This window comes from Phacochoerus africanus, chromosome 11 (assembly GCF_016906955.1).
Source record: "Phacochoerus africanus isolate WHEZ1 chromosome 11, ROS_Pafr_v1, whole genome shotgun sequence".
NCBI lineage: Eukaryota > Metazoa > Chordata > Mammalia > Artiodactyla > Suidae > Phacochoerus > Phacochoerus africanus.
The window spans coordinates 26,387,981-26,410,758 of record NC_062554.1 but is presented as its reverse complement, the minus strand read 5'-3'; the positions used below and the strand labels follow the sequence as shown (position 1 = coordinate 26,410,758).

The 22,778-nt window shown below is 42.7% G+C and overlaps 1 protein-coding gene across 1 annotated transcript in view; it reads right to left on the bottom strand.

The window, feature by feature from the left end:
• The window catches only part of PIWIL4 (piwi like RNA-mediated gene silencing 4), a 48,595-nt gene extending 45,545 nt beyond the window's left edge, over positions 1-3,050 (bottom strand). Inside the window, 2 exon segments of the mRNA XM_047753745.1 lie at positions 1,254-1,332; positions 2,842-3,050. Of these exon segments, the coding sequence (XP_047609701.1) occupies positions 1,254-1,332; positions 2,842-2,931 (169 nt within the window). The 5' untranslated portion in view covers positions 2,932-3,050.
• Between the last annotated feature and the right edge of the window lie 19,728 nt (positions 3,051-22,778).

Sequence of the window (22,778 nt, the reverse complement as noted above, 5' to 3'; positions counted from 1 at the left end):
TAAAAATTTGACTATTCTCACTAGATTATCCATATCATTTACTGTTCTAGGGTTTCTAAAAATTCAATTTACCACAGAATAATGACATAAAAATTTGTAGACATTTTCATAAAAATTCATAGAAAAATACTCTACCATAGAATAATAGTTGCCAGGATCTAGAGGGCAAATGGAGAGTTACTGTTTAATGGGCACGGAGTTTCAGTTCGGCAAGAGGAAAAAGTCTAGAGATGGACCATGATGATGGCTGCACAACACTGCGAATGTCCTTAATGCCACTGGACTATACACACTTAAACACTGTGAAACTGGTAAATGTTATGTAATGTGTATTCTACTCAAGACTTTAAATTTAAAAAAAATTCAATCTACCCTTAAAAGATGAAAGGCTCCATCATGTGCTCGTCACAAGAATATGCAGCGAATGTGGAAAGAAAACCCCAAAGAAAAAGCCAAATAACACTTGAATGGTGGCAGTAGGACTGGAATTATGAGACAATAGATTCTTCTGTCTAAACACCCTGTGCATGGCACTCTGCCATGGCAGCCCCAGGCAACTAGTGCATCCGCATGCCAACTTGCACGGTATGGTAGAGGCTACTTGGAGCAGCATGTGGAGTATCTTGAGGCTGTATCTGGATTTGCAGGGAAGAGGGCTACCACCAAATGGTGACGTCTACCAAGGGTGGAGATGGACGAAGAGAGATGGGGCAACAGGCACGGCAGGTTTCTACCATCCCTGCAAGGCAACTGGCATTTATATTCACAAAGAATTTTTAAATACTTTTTCCAAAACTATTCAGTAAACAGAATCAGAAAAACTATCTTTCTAGTGTTTGTGGGTTTCCAACTGCTAGGACAGTCAGGAAATTCAGTGGCAGGTTCTGTGTTTGGAAGTTCCAACGAAACAACACACACAGGGAGATCCTTTAAGAAAGAGAGGATGGGGAGTTCCCACTGTGGCACAACGGGATCAGCAGACTCTCTGCAGCACCAGAATGCTGGTTCCATCCCCTGCCTGGCATAGTGGGTTAAAAGATGCAGCACTGTTGCAGCTGGGCAGAGGTCACAAATGCTGCTCAGATCAGATCCCTGGCCCAGCCCAGGAACTCCATATGCTGCCAGGCGGCCAAAAAAAAAGAGAGAGAGAAAGAGAGAGAAGATGGGATGGCTCAAGAAATGAGTTTGCTGCTGTAAGACTTAGCAGGATCCCTCCTGTTCCATTTAGATGGAACAGACAAAGCTGCACTTACATTTCTGTGAAATCCTGCTTGTTCCCACGGGGTCAGTGCTAGAAGATGCTTCACTGTCACTAAGAGCAACAGAAGGAGGCTAAAATGGGCAAAAAATATTTGGTCAGATTTAAGATGCTAAATCATAAACTAGAACAGTATCGTGTCTTATGGCATCAGATTACCATGAACTAGGAAAAGAAAATGTTAACAGGTAAGATGCTGGAGAGAGGCGATGAGATTAGAAAAAAAAGGTAAGGATAAGTGATGGTTTTCCCCATTGGTCAATCTTTGATTTCAGTGCCAGCCATGAGCCGGATACAGTCCTTAGTCCCTGGAGGTGGAAAGAGGCAGAGGTGTGATCCTTGTACCCAAGGAGCTCTTCAGAGAGCAGGCAGTACCGGTAAGTGCAGGCCTCATGCTTCTGCAGCCCTCAGACATGGGCCTCTGATGTGAACATGTCTGCAGCAAGAAAATAAATGGAGGCGTTCCCATCATGGTGCAGCTGAAACAAATCCGACTAGGAACCAAGAGGTTGCAGGTTCGATCCCTGGCCTCACTCAGCGGGTTAAGGATCCGGTGTTGCCGTGAGCTGTGGTGTAGGTCACAGACGTGGCTCAGATCTGGCGTGGCTGTGGCTGTGGTATAGGCCAGCAGCCGTAGCTCCCATTCAACCCCTAGCCTGGGAACCTCCATATGTTGTGGGTGTGGCCCTAAAAAGCAAAATAAATAAATAAATACAAAAATAAATAAATAGTTGCGATTCTCACGTCAAATAATAAAAATGAAAAAAACATAGATTTAAAAAAAAAAAGAAAAGAAATAGAGCCAGAGGACCTGAGCCACCAGTTCAGATGATGACTCTCTTGAATAAACTGGTCCAAAATTAGTTCAGAAAATAGGTGAAGGGAGCCATTAGTATTTTCTTTTCACGGTGAGATTACTTCTCTCTGTTCTCAACCTGCTTAAAAAAAAAAAAAAAAAAGGCTGAGGTCCAGAGAAGCCTTCTTCCTAGGAGTAAAGGCATACTGACCACAGACTACCCACTTGAATACTTTCCATCCTTATAAGAGAGGCTCCAGGTCCTAAGAGCATGTGGTTGTAACATCACTGAAACATGGCTGATTTGCCGCTCAATTCTACCTAGTCGCCCAAGTCTAGTAAGAGCCCCGTGCACAGCAGCTGCTCAAGAAGCAGTAGTAGATTCTAAATGACATGAGTGTTTGAGATTATTCATTTTTACATAAGAATTAGCAAGGCGGGTCATATTAGATTATATGTTATATAATGGTACCGAGGAAGGTACAGCCATTGTCACCAAGAGACTTCAAACCGAATAAAGTACTTTAAACTCAGAAAGTAGAAAGGAATACTACACTTGCCTCCAATTTGCAGCCCTCTTCACTGGCCAAAATATCTACATTAATTAATATCTTACTTAAATAAATTCCCCAGCAGGAAAAAACAAACAAACAAAAGTATGAGAAACCCCGGAAAGACCTAGAGTTGAGAAAGAAGGTAAGCCACTACGTCCAGGCAGAGAGGAAGGTGGTGTCCCAAAGGAGATGGAGGGAGGAAGTGGGATAACGTCAGCAAGCGGTCTACCCACCGACGCCGCCGAGGCCGGGATGCGCCCCACGTCCGTGGCACCGAGGCTGCGGGCCAAGCCTCGAGCCCTCACGCGGGCCCGTCCACTCATGTTCCCAGTGACTTCAAAGGCAGCAAAGTCTCAACGAGGGTATTTTTTCATTGGTATCCAGATAGCAAAGCTGCAACGTAGGTCTTGGAAGCGGTGGCTCTCTGGCTCCTGGGCTGGAGGCTCACGCGTGGGTGGGGGGAGGCACGCAGCCCGCCAGGCTCCGGGGCGGGGGCGCGGGCACGGGGGCGCGTGGACTGGAGGGGGTGGGAGGGCTGTGGCCCAGACTTTTCTCTTCTCCCTCCCCTTACCACTCAAATTTGACATTTTGCAACCTGCTAGTATTTGCCCATCCTATGTATAGGTAAGGTTGTATCACATTGTTGCTTTTTCGTCTATAGTTTCTGTTCGCTTCTACTCCTGGCTTCTGGATGTCTCCGAATTTGTCATGTTACTGTTGTCTCAGTGGTATTGGGAGAATTCATTTAAAAGGTGCATGGATGAAAAAAATAAATAAAATAAAACGGAGAGGGTTGGAGGGGGTGACTTCATCTTCATGGATGTAATAGCTGTGGAGTTTTTTTTTTTTTTTCTTTCTATGAATTGTCTGTTTATATCCGTTGTGATTTTAAATCGGATTTCTCTTTTTTTTAATGATTTAGGAGAATTTTTAAATATTTTTTTAACATTGTGAATATCTACTCCAAATTTATCACATTAATTTTAACTATAAAGTTCTTTCATCAAAATTCTTGATTTTGAGGTAGTCAGATCTACCATTTTTTAATTTTACGGTGTTAGGGTTTTTTCCGGGGGGGGGGGGGGTTAAATGAAAATTGTCTCTGCCCTAGGATTACAAGGGAATTATATGATATTTTCTTTTAGTTTACTGTTCACATTAGCTATCTTGTATCCTTCAAGTGTTCGTTTATACTTATAAATGTATAGCAGTTCCCTGTGGCTTGGTGGGTTAAGAACCAGACTAGTATCCATGGGGATTTGGGTTTGATCCCTGGCCTCTCTCAGTGGGTTAAGGATCCTACAATGCTGCAAGCTTTGGTGTAGTTCACAGATGTGGCTCAGACCTGGTGTTGCTGTGGCTGTGGTGTGGGATGGCAGCTATGGCTCCAATTTGACCCCTAGCCTGGGCACTTCCTTATGCTGCAGATGCAGCCCTAAAACGAAAAATAATAAATATACATGTATATGTTTATATGATATATATGGTATGAGGTAAGGATTTGAACTCTTTCTCCGTATAGTGAGTCATTATGCCCTAACATCATCTATTAAGCAGTGTATTTTTTTTTTTTTTTTGGTCTTTTTGCCTTTTCTAGGGCCAGTCCCGTGGCATATGGAGGTTCCCAGGCTAGGGGTCTAATCGGAGCTGCAGCCACCGGCCTATGCCACAGCCACAGCAACATGGGATCCGAACTACATCTGCAACCTGCACCACAACTCATGGCAATACCATATCCTTAACCCACTGAGCGAGGTCAGGGATCAAACCCACAATCTAATGGTTCCTAGTCGGATTCATTAACCACTGAGCCATGATGGGAACTCCTAAGCAGTATATTCTTTATGTAATGGTTTGTGGAGCCACATCCAGCAAATGACAAATTGCCATATCAATAAACCTAGGTCTAATTTTGTGCCCTCTATTTCTGCTCTACTTATTTATATCTGCTCTGCATCAGTACTTTACCATGTTTAACTAATTTTTTTTTGTCTTTTTGCCTTTTCTAGGGCCGCTCCTGCAGCATATGGAGGTTCCCAGGCTAGGGGTCAAATCAGAGCTGTAGCCTCTGGCCTACACCAGAGCCACAGCAACACGGGATCCAAGCTGCATCTGCAATGTACACCACAGCTCATGGCAATGCCGGATCCTTAACCCACTGAACAAGGCCAGGGATTGAACCTGCAACCTCATGGTTCCTAGTCGGATTTGTTAACCACTGAGCCACAACAGGAACTCCATTTATTTCTTGCTATTGCTCTTAAAATCTGGTGGGGTAAGTCTTTACTCTTTGTTTATTTTTTTCAATTGATTTATTTTTGTGAACCATATTCTTCCATATAAGTTTTAAAAGAAGTTTGTCAGCCTTCTTTAAAATGCCTATTTAATTTTTAATTGGCATTTTATGGAATATATAAATTAGTTTGGAAAGAACTGTCCTTCCTACAGTGTTAGATTTCTTCAAGTTTTTCTTTATATCCTTGAATAAAATTTAATTTTCTCATAAAAATTTTGTGTATTATTTATGGAAATTGTGGTTTTAACAGTCTTTTGAAATGTATCTTGTTTTCATTATATTTTCTAATTAGTTATCATTGGTGTACATACATGGTATCAATTTTTGTAAGTTGATATTGTTTATCGAGTTTTTTCAACTCATTTCACATCACGTCTTTTGCTTTTATTGAATTTGCATGATCATATCATCTACAAATAATAATGTAATCTCATTCCTTCTTCTTATTATTATTTCTTTTTCTTGTCTTATCATGTTGGTCAAGTCTTCCTGTACAATGCTGAAAGTGACTGTGATAGCTGCTCTTTTTATTTTCTTCCTGATATTAAGGAGACTGTCTCTGAAATGTCTCTGTTTTGAGTTCGCTATGAATATCTGGTTTATTGTATTTATCATTTTAAGGGAGCTCCCTTCTGTTCCTAATTTTCAAAGCTTATTTGAATCATGAATATATGTAAAACTTTGGTAAATAGAGCTGTGGATATATCAAAAAGCTTGTGCTGAGATTATAAGGGCACATTTGTGTGGGGAGCAGGCTATGTGTCCATCAGATGAGGCAATAAGTAGGTAAAATGTGGTAGATGCATAGAGTAGAATACTAGGCCAGCAGTCAAAGCAATGACCTAGAGATACATTCAGCAACATGACTTGGTCTTTAACACATTGTAATGAATTAAGAACAAAGCAAGGAGAGATTGAGATCTACTCTGAGGCAAAATAACACCTGTTGTTTTTTTAAAAAAAACATCAGGGACACATGTACATTGATATGTACTTTTTTTTTTTTGCTTTTTTTAGGGCTGCACCCATGGCATATGGAGGTTCCCAGGCTAGGGGTCTAATAGCAGCTACAGCTGCTAGCTTATGCCACAGCCACAGCAATGCCAGATCCGAGCTGCGTCTGCAACCTACACCACAGCCCATAGCAACGCCGGATCCTTAACCCACTGAGCGAGGCTAGGGATTGAACCTGAAACCTCATGGCTCCTAGCCAGATTCCTTTCCGATGCACCACGATGGGAACTCTGATATGTACTAATTTTTTCTTCTGCCTTTTTTTTTTTTTTTTTTTTTAGGGCCACACCCACAGCATATGAAAGTTCTCAGGGGTAGAATTGGAACTGTAGCTGCCAGCCTACACCACAGCAGCCACAGCAACACAGGATCCGAGCCACATCTGTGAACTACACCACAGCCCATGGCAACACTGGACCCTTAACCCACTAAGCGAGGCCAGAGATGGAACCCCCATCCTCATGGCTACTGTTTGAGTTCATTTTTTTCTGCACAACAGGAACTCTAATTTTAAATTAGCCAAGGATATATGCCAAACACAGTAAACTGAGCATCTACAAAGGGAGAAGAAGAGGAGTGGTAATGGGGAAAGTGGAAAGGAAAAGAAAATATGGTACAGTATAGAATTGGCACAGATCAATGAGAACCATGTACAGTGAACTGAAGAATGTGATTCATTCAATTTTCTGTTCTTGAAACCCTACAATTAGATAAATATAGTATCTAATGTTAATTGAATACCTGTAGTATGCCAGGCTCTGTTGAAAACATTATTGTTGCCACTTTATAGATGAGGAAATTGAAGCCTAGGAAACTTAAGTGACTCACTCAAGTGTGTGTGGCAGAGCTGAGAATTACAACTCAGGTCCATCTACCTGCAAAGCCCACACCATATCCACTCCTCTCCTATTCACCTCCCTCTAAGGCATCTGCCTGGCTTTAGATACAGCCCTTGCCAGAGGAAAAAGTGTAAAATGCCACACCTTGCCTTCTCTTTACTTTCTGTCAGAATATTCTTTCATTAAATTGTCCTGGGAAATCATTAACTTTGAGGGCTGGCAAGTGCAAAGCTATGATGGTCTTGGACTTTGTTCAGTGAAACTACGCTAATGAATAATACATTTCTCTTGAAAATGAATGAGTCTGGGAGTTCCCTTTGTGGTCCAAGTAGGTTAAGAACCTGACTAGTATCCATAAGGGTGTGGATCAATCCCTGGCCTTGCTTAGTGGGCTAAGGATCTGGCACTGCTGCAAGCTGTGGCTTGGGTCACAGATGCGGCTCAGATCTGGTGTTGCTGTGGCTGTGGCCTGGGAACTTCCATATGCCACAGGTATGGCCCTAAAAAGGAAAAAAGAAAAAAGAAAGTTCTTCTTTTGAAAATAAATCTAAAAGTTGTGCATGATCATAAATTGCTATGTAGAATGTAAGACAGGTGGAAAACAGAATCTGGACAAGGAATCTACTTTCGAAAGCCTATGCTTTGTTTCCAAATATAAAAATAATCTTTATCCCATGTTTTCCAAATTGACCACCTCCTGGTAAATTTGATTTTCATTGGTGTGAGACCATTATTATAGAGGAACAAGAAAGGCTGAGAACACATGTAGGCAGCTTCAGTCAGATCCTTTCAATTGTGCAAATACTAATTCGTTATGAAATCAGAAATATCAATTATTTCCAATCACTACTTGCATTTTAACTCTGTTATAATTACAATTGACCTACAAATCATTCACACTGTACCCTCCACATATGATTTTAAAAGCGTTTGTAGGAGTTCCCGTCGTGGCGCAGTGGTTAACGAATCCGACTAGGAACCATGAGGTTGCGGGTTCGGTCCCTGCCCTTGCTTAGTGGGTTAATGATCCGGCGTTGCCATGAGCTGTGGTGTAGGCTGGTGGCTACAGCTCTGATTAGAGCCCTAGCCTGGGAACCTCCATATGCCATGGGAGCGGCCCAAGAAATAGTAAAAAGACACACACACAAAAAAGTGTTTGTATATTCCCTGTAATAGCATGGTTACAATGTACATGGGCTTTAGAGTCAGACAGATTAGAATTTATATCCCAGCTCCATCACTTACTATTGTTATGACTCAAGAAAATGCACTTGGAGGTCCTGTTGTGGCTCAGTAGGTTAGGAATCTGACATAGTGTCTGTGAGGACATGGGTTCAATCCTGGCCTCACTCGGTGGGTTAAGGATCTGGTGTTGCCACAAGTGGTGGCATAGGTCACTGATGCAGCTCAGATCTGGTGTTGCTGTGGCTGTGGTGTAGACCTGTAGCAGCAGCTTGAGTTTGACCACTAGCCCTGGAACTTCCATATGATGTAGTTGTGGCTATAAAAAGAAGAAAAGAAAAGAAAAGAAAATACACTTAATTTCCTTTAGCCTCAGTTTCTTCAACTATAAAATGGGGGAAAGTTGTGCCAGACTTTCTCACCTTTGGCATTATTCACATTTGGGGCTGGACGATTTGCTATTTTAGGGAGCTATCCTATGCATTATAGGATGTTTAGCAGTAACCTTGGCCTCTGCTCACTACACACCAGTATCTTTTTTGTCCTTGCTGTGAGGCCCCAAAATATCTATACATAGATAAAGAACAGACTTGTGGTTGCCAAAGGTGGAGGGGGGTCAATTGGAAGTTTGGGATTGGCAGATGCATACTATTATATAGAGAATGCATAGGAGTTCCCATTGTGGCCCAGCGGTTAGCAAACCTGACTAGCATCCATGAGGATGCAGGTTCGATCCCTGGCCTCGCTCAGTGGGTTGAGGATCCGGCATTGCTGTGGCTGGAACCCTAGCCTGGGAATCTCCATATGCCATGAGTGCGGCCCTAAAAAGACAAAAAGACCAAAAAAAAAAAAAAAGAAAGAAAGAAAGAAAAAATGGATAAACACCAAGTTCCTACTGTAGAGCACAGGGAACTATATTCAATATCCTGTGATAAACCACAATGGAAAAGAATGGATACACATTACACATACACATATATATGTAACTGAATTCCTTTACTGTACACTGGAAATTAACACAACATTGTAAATCAGCTATACTTCAATAAGGTAAATTGTTTTAAAATTTTAATGTCTGTAGACACTGCCAAATGACTCCTGTAGGACAAATTGTCCCAGATTAAGAAGCACTGAGATAAGGCTACCACTCAGGGGTGTTTTGAGGATTAAATGAAATACTAATAATGACCCTTAGTGTAATGTTTGGCCTGTAATAAAAATTGAATGATTGGTTATCATTATAAGGATGTGTGATGGACACAATTTACAAAATCAATTCAATACAATTTTTGCCATATTTTGTACTTGTGTCAAATCCCTTCAGGGAGTTCCCGTTGTGGCACAGTGGTTAATGAATCCGGCTAGAAACCATGAGGTTGCGGGTTCGATCCCTGCCCTTGCTCAGTGGGTTAAGGATCCAGCGTTGCCATGAGCTGTGGTGTAGGTCGCAGACATGGCTCGGATCCCGCATTGCTGTGGCTCTGGCCTAGGCTACAGCTCCGATTAGATCCCTAGCCTGGGAACCTCCATATGCCTCGGGAGTGGCCCAAGAAATGACAAAAAGACAAAAAAAAAAAAAATCCCTTCAGGTACACATATTGGCAATGGTGTTTCGAGGCACAGGCAACTCTCATCTTGTGTCACCCTTCACGTTTTCCTCTGCCTACCTTTCAACCCCAGGCATGGCTGTGGCCATCAGCTTCACACAGTGTAACCTCAACTTATACCTCTCTCACTTCTGTCCCTGGACTTCTCTCTGCTACTGCAGGAAACATACCCACAGGAACAAACCCAGAAGCTCAAAGGAGTTAACATCCCTTGGGGAATGCTTGGCCATTGTGATTTGGGAGATGGTGGGTAAATACTCCCTCCCCACCCATGGAGCAAACTGTTGTGTGGTGCATTCTGTAGCCTCACAGAGGGTCGGAGAGGGATTGAGTATCAGACACCACAGTGGCGATGACCTTGGTAATGCACTGTTGGGTTGACTTCACCCTTCCCTGCTTCACTCTCCTTCCTTGCAATCACTTCCCAAAATTAACTACCTGCATGCAAGCGGGTTCTATCTCAGGTTCTTATCTCACGTTCTATCTTGGAGGGAACCTAGGTTAGCCTAGTTCAAAAAAAGAATGTAGTATCTGATAGGGATAGAATAGGGTAGATACACAGGTAGCTGGAACTGTAGAAGTCCCAGAAGAGAACCATAGCAAGGGAAGCCTAGGGAATTTGGGGAGACCACTGTATGTTAATAATTGCTCGAGAAAGTCATCAGAATGAAGCTGGCTTACTTTAACTATAAAACTATAAATAAAAGCACAGGGTATATCTCAGGTCATTGACTGAGAGATAAAACGAGGCCTGCGTTCAAGTTCGGCAAGATCATCAACCTTGGACCAAGGACAGGCATTTAAGGGAACGATGACCTCCTGATGACATTCCAAAGTAGGAGACCCTCAGTATACAGAAACCTGAGATAATTTAACATATTGTAGCATATGTTATCACTCCTCTGTTGATTCGAATGAATACCTTGCTAGTTTGACCTCATAGGGTCAAATACTCTCTTAACGGGTATGAAGGAGGAGCTAACCATGTAAGCTCACTTTCCTTGCATTATAAAAATGTAGCCCAACTCATCCTTGGAGCAGAGCTTCTTTGCCTGCCTGCTTGTATTCATCACAAGTGTCCTGTCTTTTTTTTTTTTTTTTTTTTTTTGCCTATCACTTGTCTATTTCTTGCCTATCACTTGTCTCTCACTGAATTCCTTCTGTGCTGAGACACAAAGAAACTGAACCTCTGTAAGTCCAGACACCAGGTGAATGATTCTAATTAAAAAAAAAAAAAAATACATGGGAGCTCCCAACATGGCTCAGCAGTTAAGGAACCTGGATAGTATCCATGAGGATGAGGTTTTGATCCCTGGCCTGGCCAGTGGGTTAAGGATCTGGCATTGCCATGAGCTGTGGTGCAGAGGCTCGGATCTGGTGTCGATGTGGTTGTGGTGCACATTGCAGACACGGCTCAGATTAATAGGGATGGAGTAGGCACAGGTAGTTGTAATAGTCCCCATAAAGGACCATAGTTAAAGAGGGACACTTAGGGGACATTGGGAGATCACTGTAAGAAAATAAATTGCTCAAAAAAGCCATCAGAACAAGGCAGGTTTGCTTGACTAGTGGAGGCGCCAGAACTGCCTCAGGTCCTTGGGTGGGGGATGGGACGAGGTCTGCATTCAGAGTCAGACCAAGGGCAAGAGTTTGAGGACCACTCTTCTGCTGATGTGAATACACACCTTCCCAGATCCCCAGGAGGAGCTGCTACTCCCAGAAAGGAAGAGGCAGGCTTTTCCAACCCCCACTCCCCTTGGAGGATAAAACTGTAGCCCACCAGATCCTGGGGCAGAGCTTCCATGCCTGCCCTTTTGCATCTCTCACAGGCTCCTATCTTAACAAATCTATTTCTTGCCTATGACTTTGTCTCTCGACAAATTCCTTCTGCGCGGAGACATGAAGAACCTGAACCTCGGTGAGTCCAGACACACGGTGAGTGATTCTAACTTAAAACCCTGGGTTCAAGTCCCAATCTGGGTTCTGGGTAGGTTCAGGCAAATTAGTGCTGTCAGTTTCAAAATCCTGAGTTGCAGTGGCTAAGGTGTAGGCTGGCAGCTACAGTTTCAATTTGACCACCCTAGCCCCTAGCCTAGGAACCTCCATATGACATGGGTGTGGCCCCAAAAAGACCAATTTATAAAAAAAAAGGGGGGGGGTTAAAGTCCCAATGTGGCTTTTGGCTATGTTCGAGTCAGAGATGTTTTCAGTTTCATATTCACTCATTTAAAACATATTTCACGTCCACTGAGAACTCAAGCAGGGGTGTCTGAATTTTATCAATGAGGGAAAATACAATTAAAAGAGTTACCTAAACTCACCCTGCAAGTGAGCTGTAAAATCAGTTTTTCAGTTATTCAGTCCTGTGGTTGTACCTTAATTTTAAAAATGATTTTTATTAGGAAAATGCTGTAAATAATGGCATACCTGTGAAATTAGTATATCAATAATGTTGTACTCTTTGGATTTTATTTCAACCATACTTGCTAGATTAATTTTGAAAGGTCTCATTTCTTAACTTTTTAATTTGAAATATATCACACTTACAGGAAAATGTCAGTACTAGCATAAAGAACCTTCCACAAAGATTCAGGTAACATTTTGGTGTTTGCGCTTTACTATTTTCTCTTCGTGTGTGTGTGTGTGTGTGTGAGTGAGTGTGTGTGTGTGTGTGTGTGTGTGTGTGTGTGTGTTATAGAAATCATATCTTTTGACTCCCTAATATTTTAGTGTGTATTTGTTAAGAATATTTTCCCATTCTTTCATACAACCCAATCCAATTGTTGCCAAAACTCAGCCTCTGTCTGCTGTTGCTAAAGAGAAATGTGGAGACAGAGTTTTGAACGAAGGAGAAAAAGAAAGCTTTATTGCTTTGCCCGGCAAAGGGGCCACAGCCAGCTAAAGCCTTAAAGACTGTGCCCTCCTTGGGAGAGATTAGGAGGTGGTTTTGTAGTTTGGAGAGTGGAAAATAGGGACCTAGATGAGGATTGATGTCAAGGCAAGCTTGCATTGTCTTTCAGAGCTGGTGTTTAGTGGCCCCAGGACTGGTTCCAGAGGTCCTCCTTTCTGGCATGAAGAATGCTTCATCAAGTAGTTGCCATCTTCCATTCGTTGGGGGTTTAGTTCTGCAGAAGGGCTCAAAGATGTTTCCTTGAGGCTGAACCAGGACCCTTCCCCAAAGCTGCCCTGTTGTTTCTTGACTGCTCCTCCCTGGTCTCAGCATCCTCTCCCTTCCCTGATTAGCAACTGTTTGGACCTGCTCTTTGGAACTCAGAGAAGGTCTTGGAGCCCGAAGCTTTTTCCCTAAAAATAAGAAAGGGAGGACACGGAAAGGCTTTGCACCCAGAAGCCCTACGGGGGCCCTGCTCGGTTACACAACCACAAAATTTAACATGGATAAAATACTGTTGTCTAATCTACAGTGAATAGCTAATTTTGACAATTATCCTCAAATGTCCTTTAAATCATCTTTTTTTTTTTTCTTGTCCAGAGTAGTTAGGTCAGGATAATACATTGCATTTGGTTGTTATGCCTCAGTTTTTTAATCTGTGACATGAAGAGTGCCTGTGTTTCTCTCAACAATTTGTAAGAAACATGTGCCGCAGAGCAGCCCTAGGAAAGGCAGAAAGCCAAAAAAAAAAAAAAGAAAAAGAAATATGTTATTAAAATATCCAAAGAAAGGAAATAACTATTTAAAATTTTTAAAAAAAATTATTTTCAAAAAAAAATATCCAAAGAAAGAAAAATTCCCATTATGCATGTTAACTACTTAGCCGTTATGCTGGAAATCTTTCCAAAACATACATCTGCCTCTTGGTCTATAGTGAATGCTCTGAAAGTCAATTAACTGCTTCTGGAGAGAGGAACTTACAAGCACTGAAGATTCCATGCAGCAAAAATGTTTTCTGTTTATCTGTATGTGCTCCATGGTGCTTCAGGAAAGATTTAAATTTATTTACACACATACAAGGGGCAACCATGCAGGACCCTCTGGGGGTACTGGGCATGGAGGGCTTTCTGTGTCCCCCATTTCTTGTTTCTAGGAAAGAGGCCTTGTTCAGCCTCCATAACCTTCCCTGAGTTCCAAAGAGCAAATTCAAACAGTTGCTAATCAGGGAAGGGGAGGGTGTGTAGATACAGAGATAGGAGAGGAATAGTGAGCAAATAGTTCAAGAGTGCAAGACTGGGCCAGGTCATAGTTCCTCCTCAAGGAATCTACATAAAAATAGCTTTGAATTCTTCCGCAGAACTAAACCCCTCCAAAGTGAAAGATGTTAGTTATAAAGCACTCTTTATTCCAGAAAGAAGGAGGATCCACCAGAACCAGTCCCAGGGCCACTAAACGCCAACTTTAAAGAACGAACGCTTGCATCTACCTTGATTCTTATCTGTGGCCTTGTTTTCTAGCCTTGTTTTCTACTCCTGAACTATAAAACCCCTTCCTATTCTCTCTCAAAAGAGGGCACAATCTTTAAGGCATTAGCCTGCTTTGGTCTCCTTTGTCTGGCAAAGCAATAAATCTTTTTATTTTTTTTCTCTTTTGCTCAAAACTCTCCATGTTTCTATTAGGCGCTGGTGGACAGAGGCTGTTTCAGCAACAAAACCTCACCCCCCAATGACTGCAAGATGCCATTTTAATTTTCCTTGGCCATAAGCACTTTCACCTTGGTAGGCTCATTTTTCAATTAAAAAAAAATTTTTTTTGGTCTTTTTAGAGCTGCACCTGCAGCACAGGGAGGTTCCCAGGCTAGGAGTCAAATTGGAGCTGTAGCTGCCAGCCTATGCCACAGCCACAGCAACACTGGATCCGTGCCACATCTTCGACCTACACCACTGCTCAGGCCAATGCCGGATCCTTAACCCACTGATCGAGGCCAGGAATCAAACCTGCATCCTCATGGATACGAGTCAGATTCGTTAACTGCTGAGCCATGATGGGAACCCCAAGAAATACTGATATTAATTCTCCTTTAAATATTTGGTAGAATTTGCCAAGGAAGCCCTCTGGTTCTGGTTTTCTGTATTGGGAGATTTTGATTATTGATTGAATATTGTTATTACCTATCGGTATGTTCTGATTTTCTTTTTCTTCCTGATTCAGTGTTGGTAGGTTGTGTATTTCTAAAAATTTATTCATTTATTTTAGGTTATCTAATTTGTTGGCTTATAATTGTTCTTAGTAGTCTCATGATCCTGGGTATTTCTGTAGTGTCAGTTGTAATGTCTCCTCTTTCATTTCTTTTTTTGTCTTTTTGCCTTTTCTAGGGCCGCTTCCCGTGGCATATGGAGATTCCCAGGTTACGGGTCTAATCAGAGCTGTAGACACTGGCCTACGCCAGATCCACAGCAATGTGGGATCTGAGCCACGTCTGCGACCTATACTGCAGCTCACAGCAGTTAAGTTTTCTAGTCCCTCCTTCCCCAGCCCTCCTCAGAAGACCTAGAATTTTCTCTGACTTGGCAACCTCATCCTCCTAGGGACTGGACCCCATTTCTACACTCCTAGCATGTTGCTGTGATCTTCCTTTAAACCACATGGACTGACCACCTGAAACAGCAATGGTGCTGCCACCCATCTGGTCCCAAATCATGTCACCTGGAGAGCCTTGTACTGAGCCCACAAGATCACAACTGATGTTAACTTGACACTGACCCTCACCATGAGGTCTCTAGGTTCTTGTGGATACCACAGTAAGAGCTGCTGGCGACCACCCAAAGGGACGGCCTCTAGTGAGTCGTCTGACCTTGTCTAAGCCCTTCCCAGGCATGGCTCCTACTTGTTTCCAAATGTCCAGCAAGCTTCCTGGTAAACCCGTGCTAAATATGTGCCCCCGTGTTTTACAGATAAGAAAATCCCCATTCAGAGTAGTTGAGAAGATGAATGAAAATTATGTAAACTAGGACAGAGGGGCATAGTCACAGTTACTGCAGAGCTTAGACTTAAAGGACTTAATGAAAGGCAAAGTCCTATAATGAAAGATTTGGAATCAAAAGGACACCTGGCTGGGGTACAATTTGCATGACTGTACGAGTCTGTTTCTCAGTTTTCTTATCTCTAAAATCCGGATAATTCTTGCATTAGTTAGTTATTGCTGCATAACGAATACGTCCAAACAAACCCTAAAACCACAAACATTTACTTAACCTCACAGGTGCTGGGGGTCAGGAATCTGGGTGTGGCTCGCCTTGTGCCCTGCAGTCTCCTAGGAGGTTGCAGTCGAGATGTCAGCCAGGCCTGGGGTCTCATCTGAAACTTCATGCAGCTGAAGGCTGGCAGCACCCTGTTCCTTTCAAGTTGTTGGACCCAGGTTCTCAGTTCCTCACTGGCTTGGCCAGAGGGCTTCCCTCGGTTTCCTGCCCCCACTGCAGCTCACATCCTATCAGAGCAAGCAAGCTCGAAAGCAAGAGTCCCAGGATGGAAAACCAGGCTTTTTATCACCTAATCTCAAAAGTGTCCACCTTTCACTTCTGCCATATTCTTCTCTTCATTAGAAATGAGTCACTGGAGTTCTCTCAAAAGGGAGAGCACAGCGGGTTAAGGATCTTACAGTGTCACTGCAGCAGCTCAGGCTGCTGCTGTGGCATGGGTTCAATCCCTGGCCCAGGAACTTCCACAGGCCCCCAGTGAGGCAAAAAAGAAAGAAAAAGAAAGAAAGGAAGGAAGGAAGGAAGAGAAATGAGTCACTAAATCAGAACCAATGGATACCAGGAGGCAGGGACCAGTGCAGGTGGTCTTGGAGACTGACTACCACAATGTCTTTAATGTAAAGAGTTGAAAAACAGAAGAAAAAAAAAAATGTAAAGCACCCTGTGCACAGTAGGAGCTTAAAAAATAGCACAGATGAGTGAACTACAGCTTCCAGCAAAGAATCCTTGTTTAGAGTTCCTGCTGTGAGGCAGTGGGTTAAGAATCTCACTCCAGCAGCTTGGGTGGCTGCAGAGGTACAGGTTCAATCCCCACCCCATTGCAGAGGGTTAAAGGATTTGATGTTGCTGCAGCTGTGACTCTGATGTAATCCCTGGCCTAGGAATTCCCATGTGCCAAGGGCACAATTAAAAAAAAAAAAAAAAAAGTTCCCATTGTGGCTCAGTGGTAATAAACCTGAGGAGTAGCCATGAGGATGTGAGTTTGATCCCTGGCCTCCCTCAGTGGGGTAAGGATGCAGCGTTGCTGTGAGATGTGGTGTAGGTCATAGATACTGCTTGGATCCTGCATTGCTGTGGCTGTGGCATAGGCTGGCAGCTGCAGCTCAGATTCGACCCCTAGCCTGGGAACTTCCATACGCCAAGGGCGTGGCCCTAAAAAGACCAAAAAAAAAAAAAAAGACAAATGTTCGAGCTCTCTGATGGCCTAGCAGGTTAAGGCTCCTGTGTTCTCATCACTGTGGCTCTCATTGCTGCTGTGTGGCACTTCTAGCCAGGGAATGTCCACATGCTGCCTGTGTGGTAAAAAAAAAAAAAAGAGAGAGAGAAAGAGAGAGAGAGAGAGAACCTGAAATAAATGTTGCAACTCTTTAAAAAAAAAAAAAAAAAAACTTTATTTAAAAGCCACAAATTTTTACCTCCCAAAGAAGGAGGCTTGATCCATTCTTAGATGAGACATTTTTATCTAAAGATGTTTGTTTGATCAGTGTGATAGTTGTGCCTAATTATATTTCAGAATAAATTTCAGGTAGTGGAACAGAGATTTCTAAAATGCTTACCTAATGTTATGAGGAGAAAATTATAGGGTGAGGGTAGGTGTTCCTAGTGGCTAGGAGAGGAAAATCCCTATAGGGGTTAGTCATTTTGAAGGTGATGCTTAATAATGACATTTTTAACTGCAGTATTAGTGAATAGTCAGGTAGATGAGTGTTGAGATCACAGGCTGCAGCACTTGTATTTTTCATAAAGAAAAATTTCACTAGGAAAATTTTCATAAAGAAAAATTTCATGAAGAAGACTTAATTTGTGATGAAGTTCCTCCCTGGCTTGCAATCCCCTGACTCCTCCAAGGCTACTACTGAAAGTTTGCTTTTTTTCACCTTAAATTCTGTGATTCCGCATATGACTTAATCTGTCCTTGTGTGACATGCCTTTATTAGGACAGTGCTTATTTGCTTATTATGTGTTAGGATTGTCAAAATGTTTCACCCATCAGAACATACACTTTTTGAGCACAGAGTCTTTGCCTTAGTTTTTTTTACACTCCCAAGTCCTAGCACAGTGCCTGCACAGAGAAGAAATGTTTGTTGGAATTTCTGCTGCGGTGTGGTAGGTTAATGATCTGGCTTGTCTCTGTGGAGGCTCTGCTTCGAGCCCCGGTGCAATGGTGTTGCTGCAGCTGTGGTCACAGCTCCAGCTCAGATTTGATCCCTAGCCAGGGAACTTCCATATGCTGAGGGGGCAGCCAAAAAAGAGAAAAAAAAGTTTGTCAAATGTTTCTGAATAGTCCATTCCCCTCCCCTTTGCAAATAACTCAGAGTAAGATTTTTAGCACTCATGATCTAACAGGATACAATTTTTTAGTAGATTTAGGGAATATTTAGTAATGTTCAAAAATTAATTCGAAGATCTTAAATATCCACTTCTTGGAGTTTCCATCATGGCTCAGCAGAAACACATCTGACTATCATCCATGGCAGGTTCAATCCCTGGCCTTGCTCAGTGGGTTGAGGATTCGGTGCTGCCACGAGCTGTGGTGTAGGTCACAGATGTCGCTTGGATCTGGCATTGTGGCTGTGGTGTAGGCCAGTGGCTACAGGTCCTATTTGACCCTTAGCCTGGGAACCTCCATATGCCACGAGTGTGGCCCTAAAAAGACAAAAAAAGGAAAAAAAAAATCCACTTCTTTACAACTTACCTGAAAGAGTTTTATAGTTGAGGAGTTCCTGTCGTGGCGCAGTGGTTAACGAATCCGACTAGGAACCATGAGGTTGCGGGTTCGGTCCCTGCCCTTGCTCAGTGGGTTAACGATCCGGCGTTGCTGTGAGCTGTGGTGTAGGTCGCAGACGTGGCTTGGATCCTGCGTTGCTGTGGCTCTGGTGTAGGCTGGCAGCTATAGCTCCGATTTGACCCCTAGCCTGGGAACCTCCATATGCCGTGAGAGCGGCCCAAGAAATAGCAAAAAGACAAAAAAAAAAAAGAGTTTTACAGTTGGGTTCCCCATGAAACTCATAAGGTATTAAATGTCCTTCCATATTTCCCCTCGACCCTTCTTCAAAAGCATCAACTGGTGATTCTGGCTATATTAAAAAATAAAACACTTTTCTAAAAGTGGATATTGAGGCGTTCCAGTTGTAGCTCAGTGGAAACAAACCTGACTAGTATCCATGAGGACACAGGTTTGATCCCTGGCCTCGCCCAGTGGGTTAAGGATCCCGCATTGCTGCGCCTGCAGCTGTAGCTCCAATTCGACCCCTAGTCTGGGATCTTCCATGTGCCACACCTGTGACCCTTAATCAATCAATCAATCAATCAATCAAAGTGGGTACTGAGTACAATTGAAGTATGCTGACTGGAAATTAAAAAGAAAGAAAAAAAAAAACCCTGCAAGGAATTCATTTTTCCACAATGAGAAAGAAGCATTCATAAGAGTTCAAGAAGCTGTTGTAATCAATAAATCGACAGTTCTGTATTTCTGCTGAAATGTTAGTTTATTCCTTGTGAAGTTCCTGACTCCTTGTCACTGAGTTCAGACTCCTGGATTTCATCCTCCATTTGGCAACAGATGGGGCATTTCAAGTTGACACAAAGGTGTCTTTTGGGAAAAGTGGCATCGCATGGTAGGTTTTACACTGTTTCTCATTCTCGGGGCTATGTTCCTCCTTTATCCTGCTTCTTTCATTGTCATCTTGCCCTTATCTTCCCTCTCCCTCTATCTTCTCTTCTCCCTTTCGCTTCAAACACTACTTAAGCACTGACTCCAAGGGTTCTCCTTTTATCTTCACTCCCCACATACATTCACCATCTGTTCTGCTGAATAATGCACTTTTCTTTTAACTCTTTCATTATTGAGTCCCCTTTTCTTGTCACACCTGCTCCTACCCTCAGCTGGCCATCATTTCTGGCCATCATCATTTTTCAAACTCTATACTTAAATGGGCACATCAGTGAGCCTCTGTTGGAGAAGAGAAGGTAGAGAAAGTAGCCAGTGTTTTTTGTTTTTCCAAGTTCATATTTTCCCCTTTCAATAATTTGAGCATCCAAATGAAGAGGAAAGGTACTCCTGCCCACCACCGTGCTCCAAGTCTTTATTCCACCTCTTTTAAAAATACCATTATTGGGAGTTCCCGTCGTGGCACAGTGGTTAACGAATCCGACTAGGAACCATGAGGTTTCGGGTTTGGTCCCTGGCCTTGCTCAGTGGGTTAATGATCCGGCGTTGCCGTGAGCTGTGGTGTAGGTTGCAGACGAGGCTTGGATCCCGCCTTGTTGTGGCTCTGGCCTAGGCTGGCAGCTACAGCTCCGATTCGACCCCTAGCCTGGGAACTTCCATATGCCGCGGGAGCAGCCCAAGAAATGGCAAAAAGACAAAAAAAAAAAAACCATTATTTAATTTTGTGCACAGGAGCTAGAGACAGTACCGAGGGCATCAGAGCACTTAGCAAAATGAAATGGAATGGAATATACTGCTTATGTCCTTGGAGACGAGTCAGCAGGTTAAAGTGAGGAGGCCAGGCAAGAAAGACAAGAGGATGAGCTGAACCAGACCTTGTATGGCTCAGAAGAGGCAAAGCATCACATTTCAGTTACCATTCTAGAACCAGTGAACTTACAGAAACCTCTAGACCAAGAAATATCCTTCATATCGTGGTTGAAAGCATTAGTGCATGGGGGGCATATATATTATAAACAAGGAGTCATTTTCTGTCTCATTACTTTAATTATTTGTCAAAATAATCTGAATGAGCACACATAAATATTTGACTTGTTATAAGAATGTGTAACATAAAAGTCCCTGAGACACACCCAAGAATGACTTGAAATGTATTCAATGCAATTATTCACCAGACTAATTACCAAGAACTTGGTTCCCCTGATATTTAAGGCATGGGACTAAAAAAAGACATATATATATAATATACATATATTACCATATGTATATGGTAAATCAGAGTCTCCAACTCTGGTACCTGGTTTTTCTGCCAGTTTACTAACGCTGTGTAGAATAAGTCTTTTCCAGACTGTAAGGAAGACACTTAGGGACGTAAATTAGTTCTTTAAGCCCTAGGGTGCCAGTTAGCAGAAGGATGGCAACAAAACTAGAAGGTCCCAAGAGATGTCCAACCTCCTCATGTTGCAGTTCAAGTGACAGAGGCTTGACAGGGTTGTGACTTGCGCAAGCAGGGTTTGTGCCACTATTACTGTGACCTTAGGCAAGTCCTTAAATGGATCTGGACTTCTGCTCCTTCCTCTGTAAAACAGACTGGTGATCATCACAGCCAGCTTCTTCCAGATGCCTCCTGTGTACCCAACACCGTCCTGAGTACTTTGAGTGTCTTTTCTAACTTGCCCAACACCTCCGTAAATTATATATGATTACCTCCAATTAGACATGAAAATGTCAAAACACAGAAAGCTTAAATAATTTGCCCAAGATAAACAGTTAGGAAATGCTGTAAAGCTGGTCTGGTAACCCAGGAAGAAGTGCCTGCAAAGTTCTTAAATTCCAACTCTTAAATCCTTTCTAAGAAACCCTCAATAGGAAAGTTCTCAAATTCCTTATATCTCTAAAAATCCTGAGCAGAGTTAACGTATGGCCCAGGGGCCAAATTCAGGCACTACCTTTATTCACAGATGGTCCATGGTTGCTTTGGCACCAAAACAGCAGAGCTAGTAGGGGCAGCAGAGACTGTAGGACTGGCAAAGCCTGACATGTTTACTCTCTGGCCCTGTACAGAAAAAGCGTACTGATCCTTGTTCTAGAGCTTTGAAAATTTAGAGCATCCCGTAACTGTCTAGCACTTTACAATGTATGAAGCACCTTGGCAGACATCTTCACATTTAATCCTTATTTCGCAGGGGCATTCCTGCATTATAAGGAGGACGCTAACTTAAGTAACTTGCCTAATTAGGGCCATAGGGGCAGAAAGTGGTAGAACCACATACTCAGGTTTTGACTCCAAATTGCAAACTCTTTCCATGAAGCTACCCTCTCTCTAAATTACTGCCAAGGAGTTCCCGTCGTGGCGCAGTGGTTAACGAATCCGACTAGGAACCATGAGGTTGTGGGTTCGGTCCCTGCCCTTGCTCAGTGGGTTAATGATCCAGCGTTGCCGTGAGCTGTGGTGTAGGTTACAGACGCAGCTCGGATCCCGCGTTGCTGCGGCTCTGGCGTAGGCCGGTGGCTACGGCTCCGATTTGACCCCTAGCCTGGGAACCTCCATATGCCGCAGGAGCGGCCCAAGAAATAGCAACAACAACAACAACAAAGACAAAAGACAAAAAAAAAATTACTGCCGAGGAAAAGGACCTGTGAATAACTGAAAGCAAGTCAGACTGTCTCCATGATGCAGATATCATTCCACATGCACTCATGTAATTAGCCATCAAGCACTAAAAATATGAAATCTGTAATAAATTTGAAAGACAAGTTTATGAAAGTCATTTGAAATATATGTCTTTTTATATTAATGTAGGTGAAGTTTTAACCTACTTATTTTTTAGAGCCACACCTGCAACATATGGAAGTTTCCAGGCTAGGGATCCAATCTGAGCTGCAGCTGCTGGCCTATGCCACAGCCACGGCCACAGCCACGCAATGTGGGATCCAAGCTGCATCTGGAACCTATACCACAGGTCAGGGTGATGCAGGATACTTAACCCACTGAGTGAGGCCAGGGATCAGAACTGCATCCACATGGATACTAGTTGGGTTCATTACCACTGAGCCACAAGGGGAACTCCAACCTCCTCAATTTAAAGTGGCTTGAAAAATAAAATGAGCAATTGCTGCATTTCGATTGCTCTTTGATGAGATTAGCTTAAAAGATAGTTTGTTCCTTATGCAAAATTTGCTTATAAATAAAACTGCAATTATACTTTCCTTATGATAAGTATTCAACAAAAAACCTGGTTAGTTTTAAATACTTAGTTAATACTAAGGAAAGCATTAGTAAAATAATAATTACTTACTTAACTATATAACTTAACCAAAAAAAACCAATTTTTTTTTTTTTTCAAAGAGGTACTTCTTCCTAGTCTGCAAATTCAAGCTCAGCTCAGTGTAAATAGCAATGATTCTTGAAACA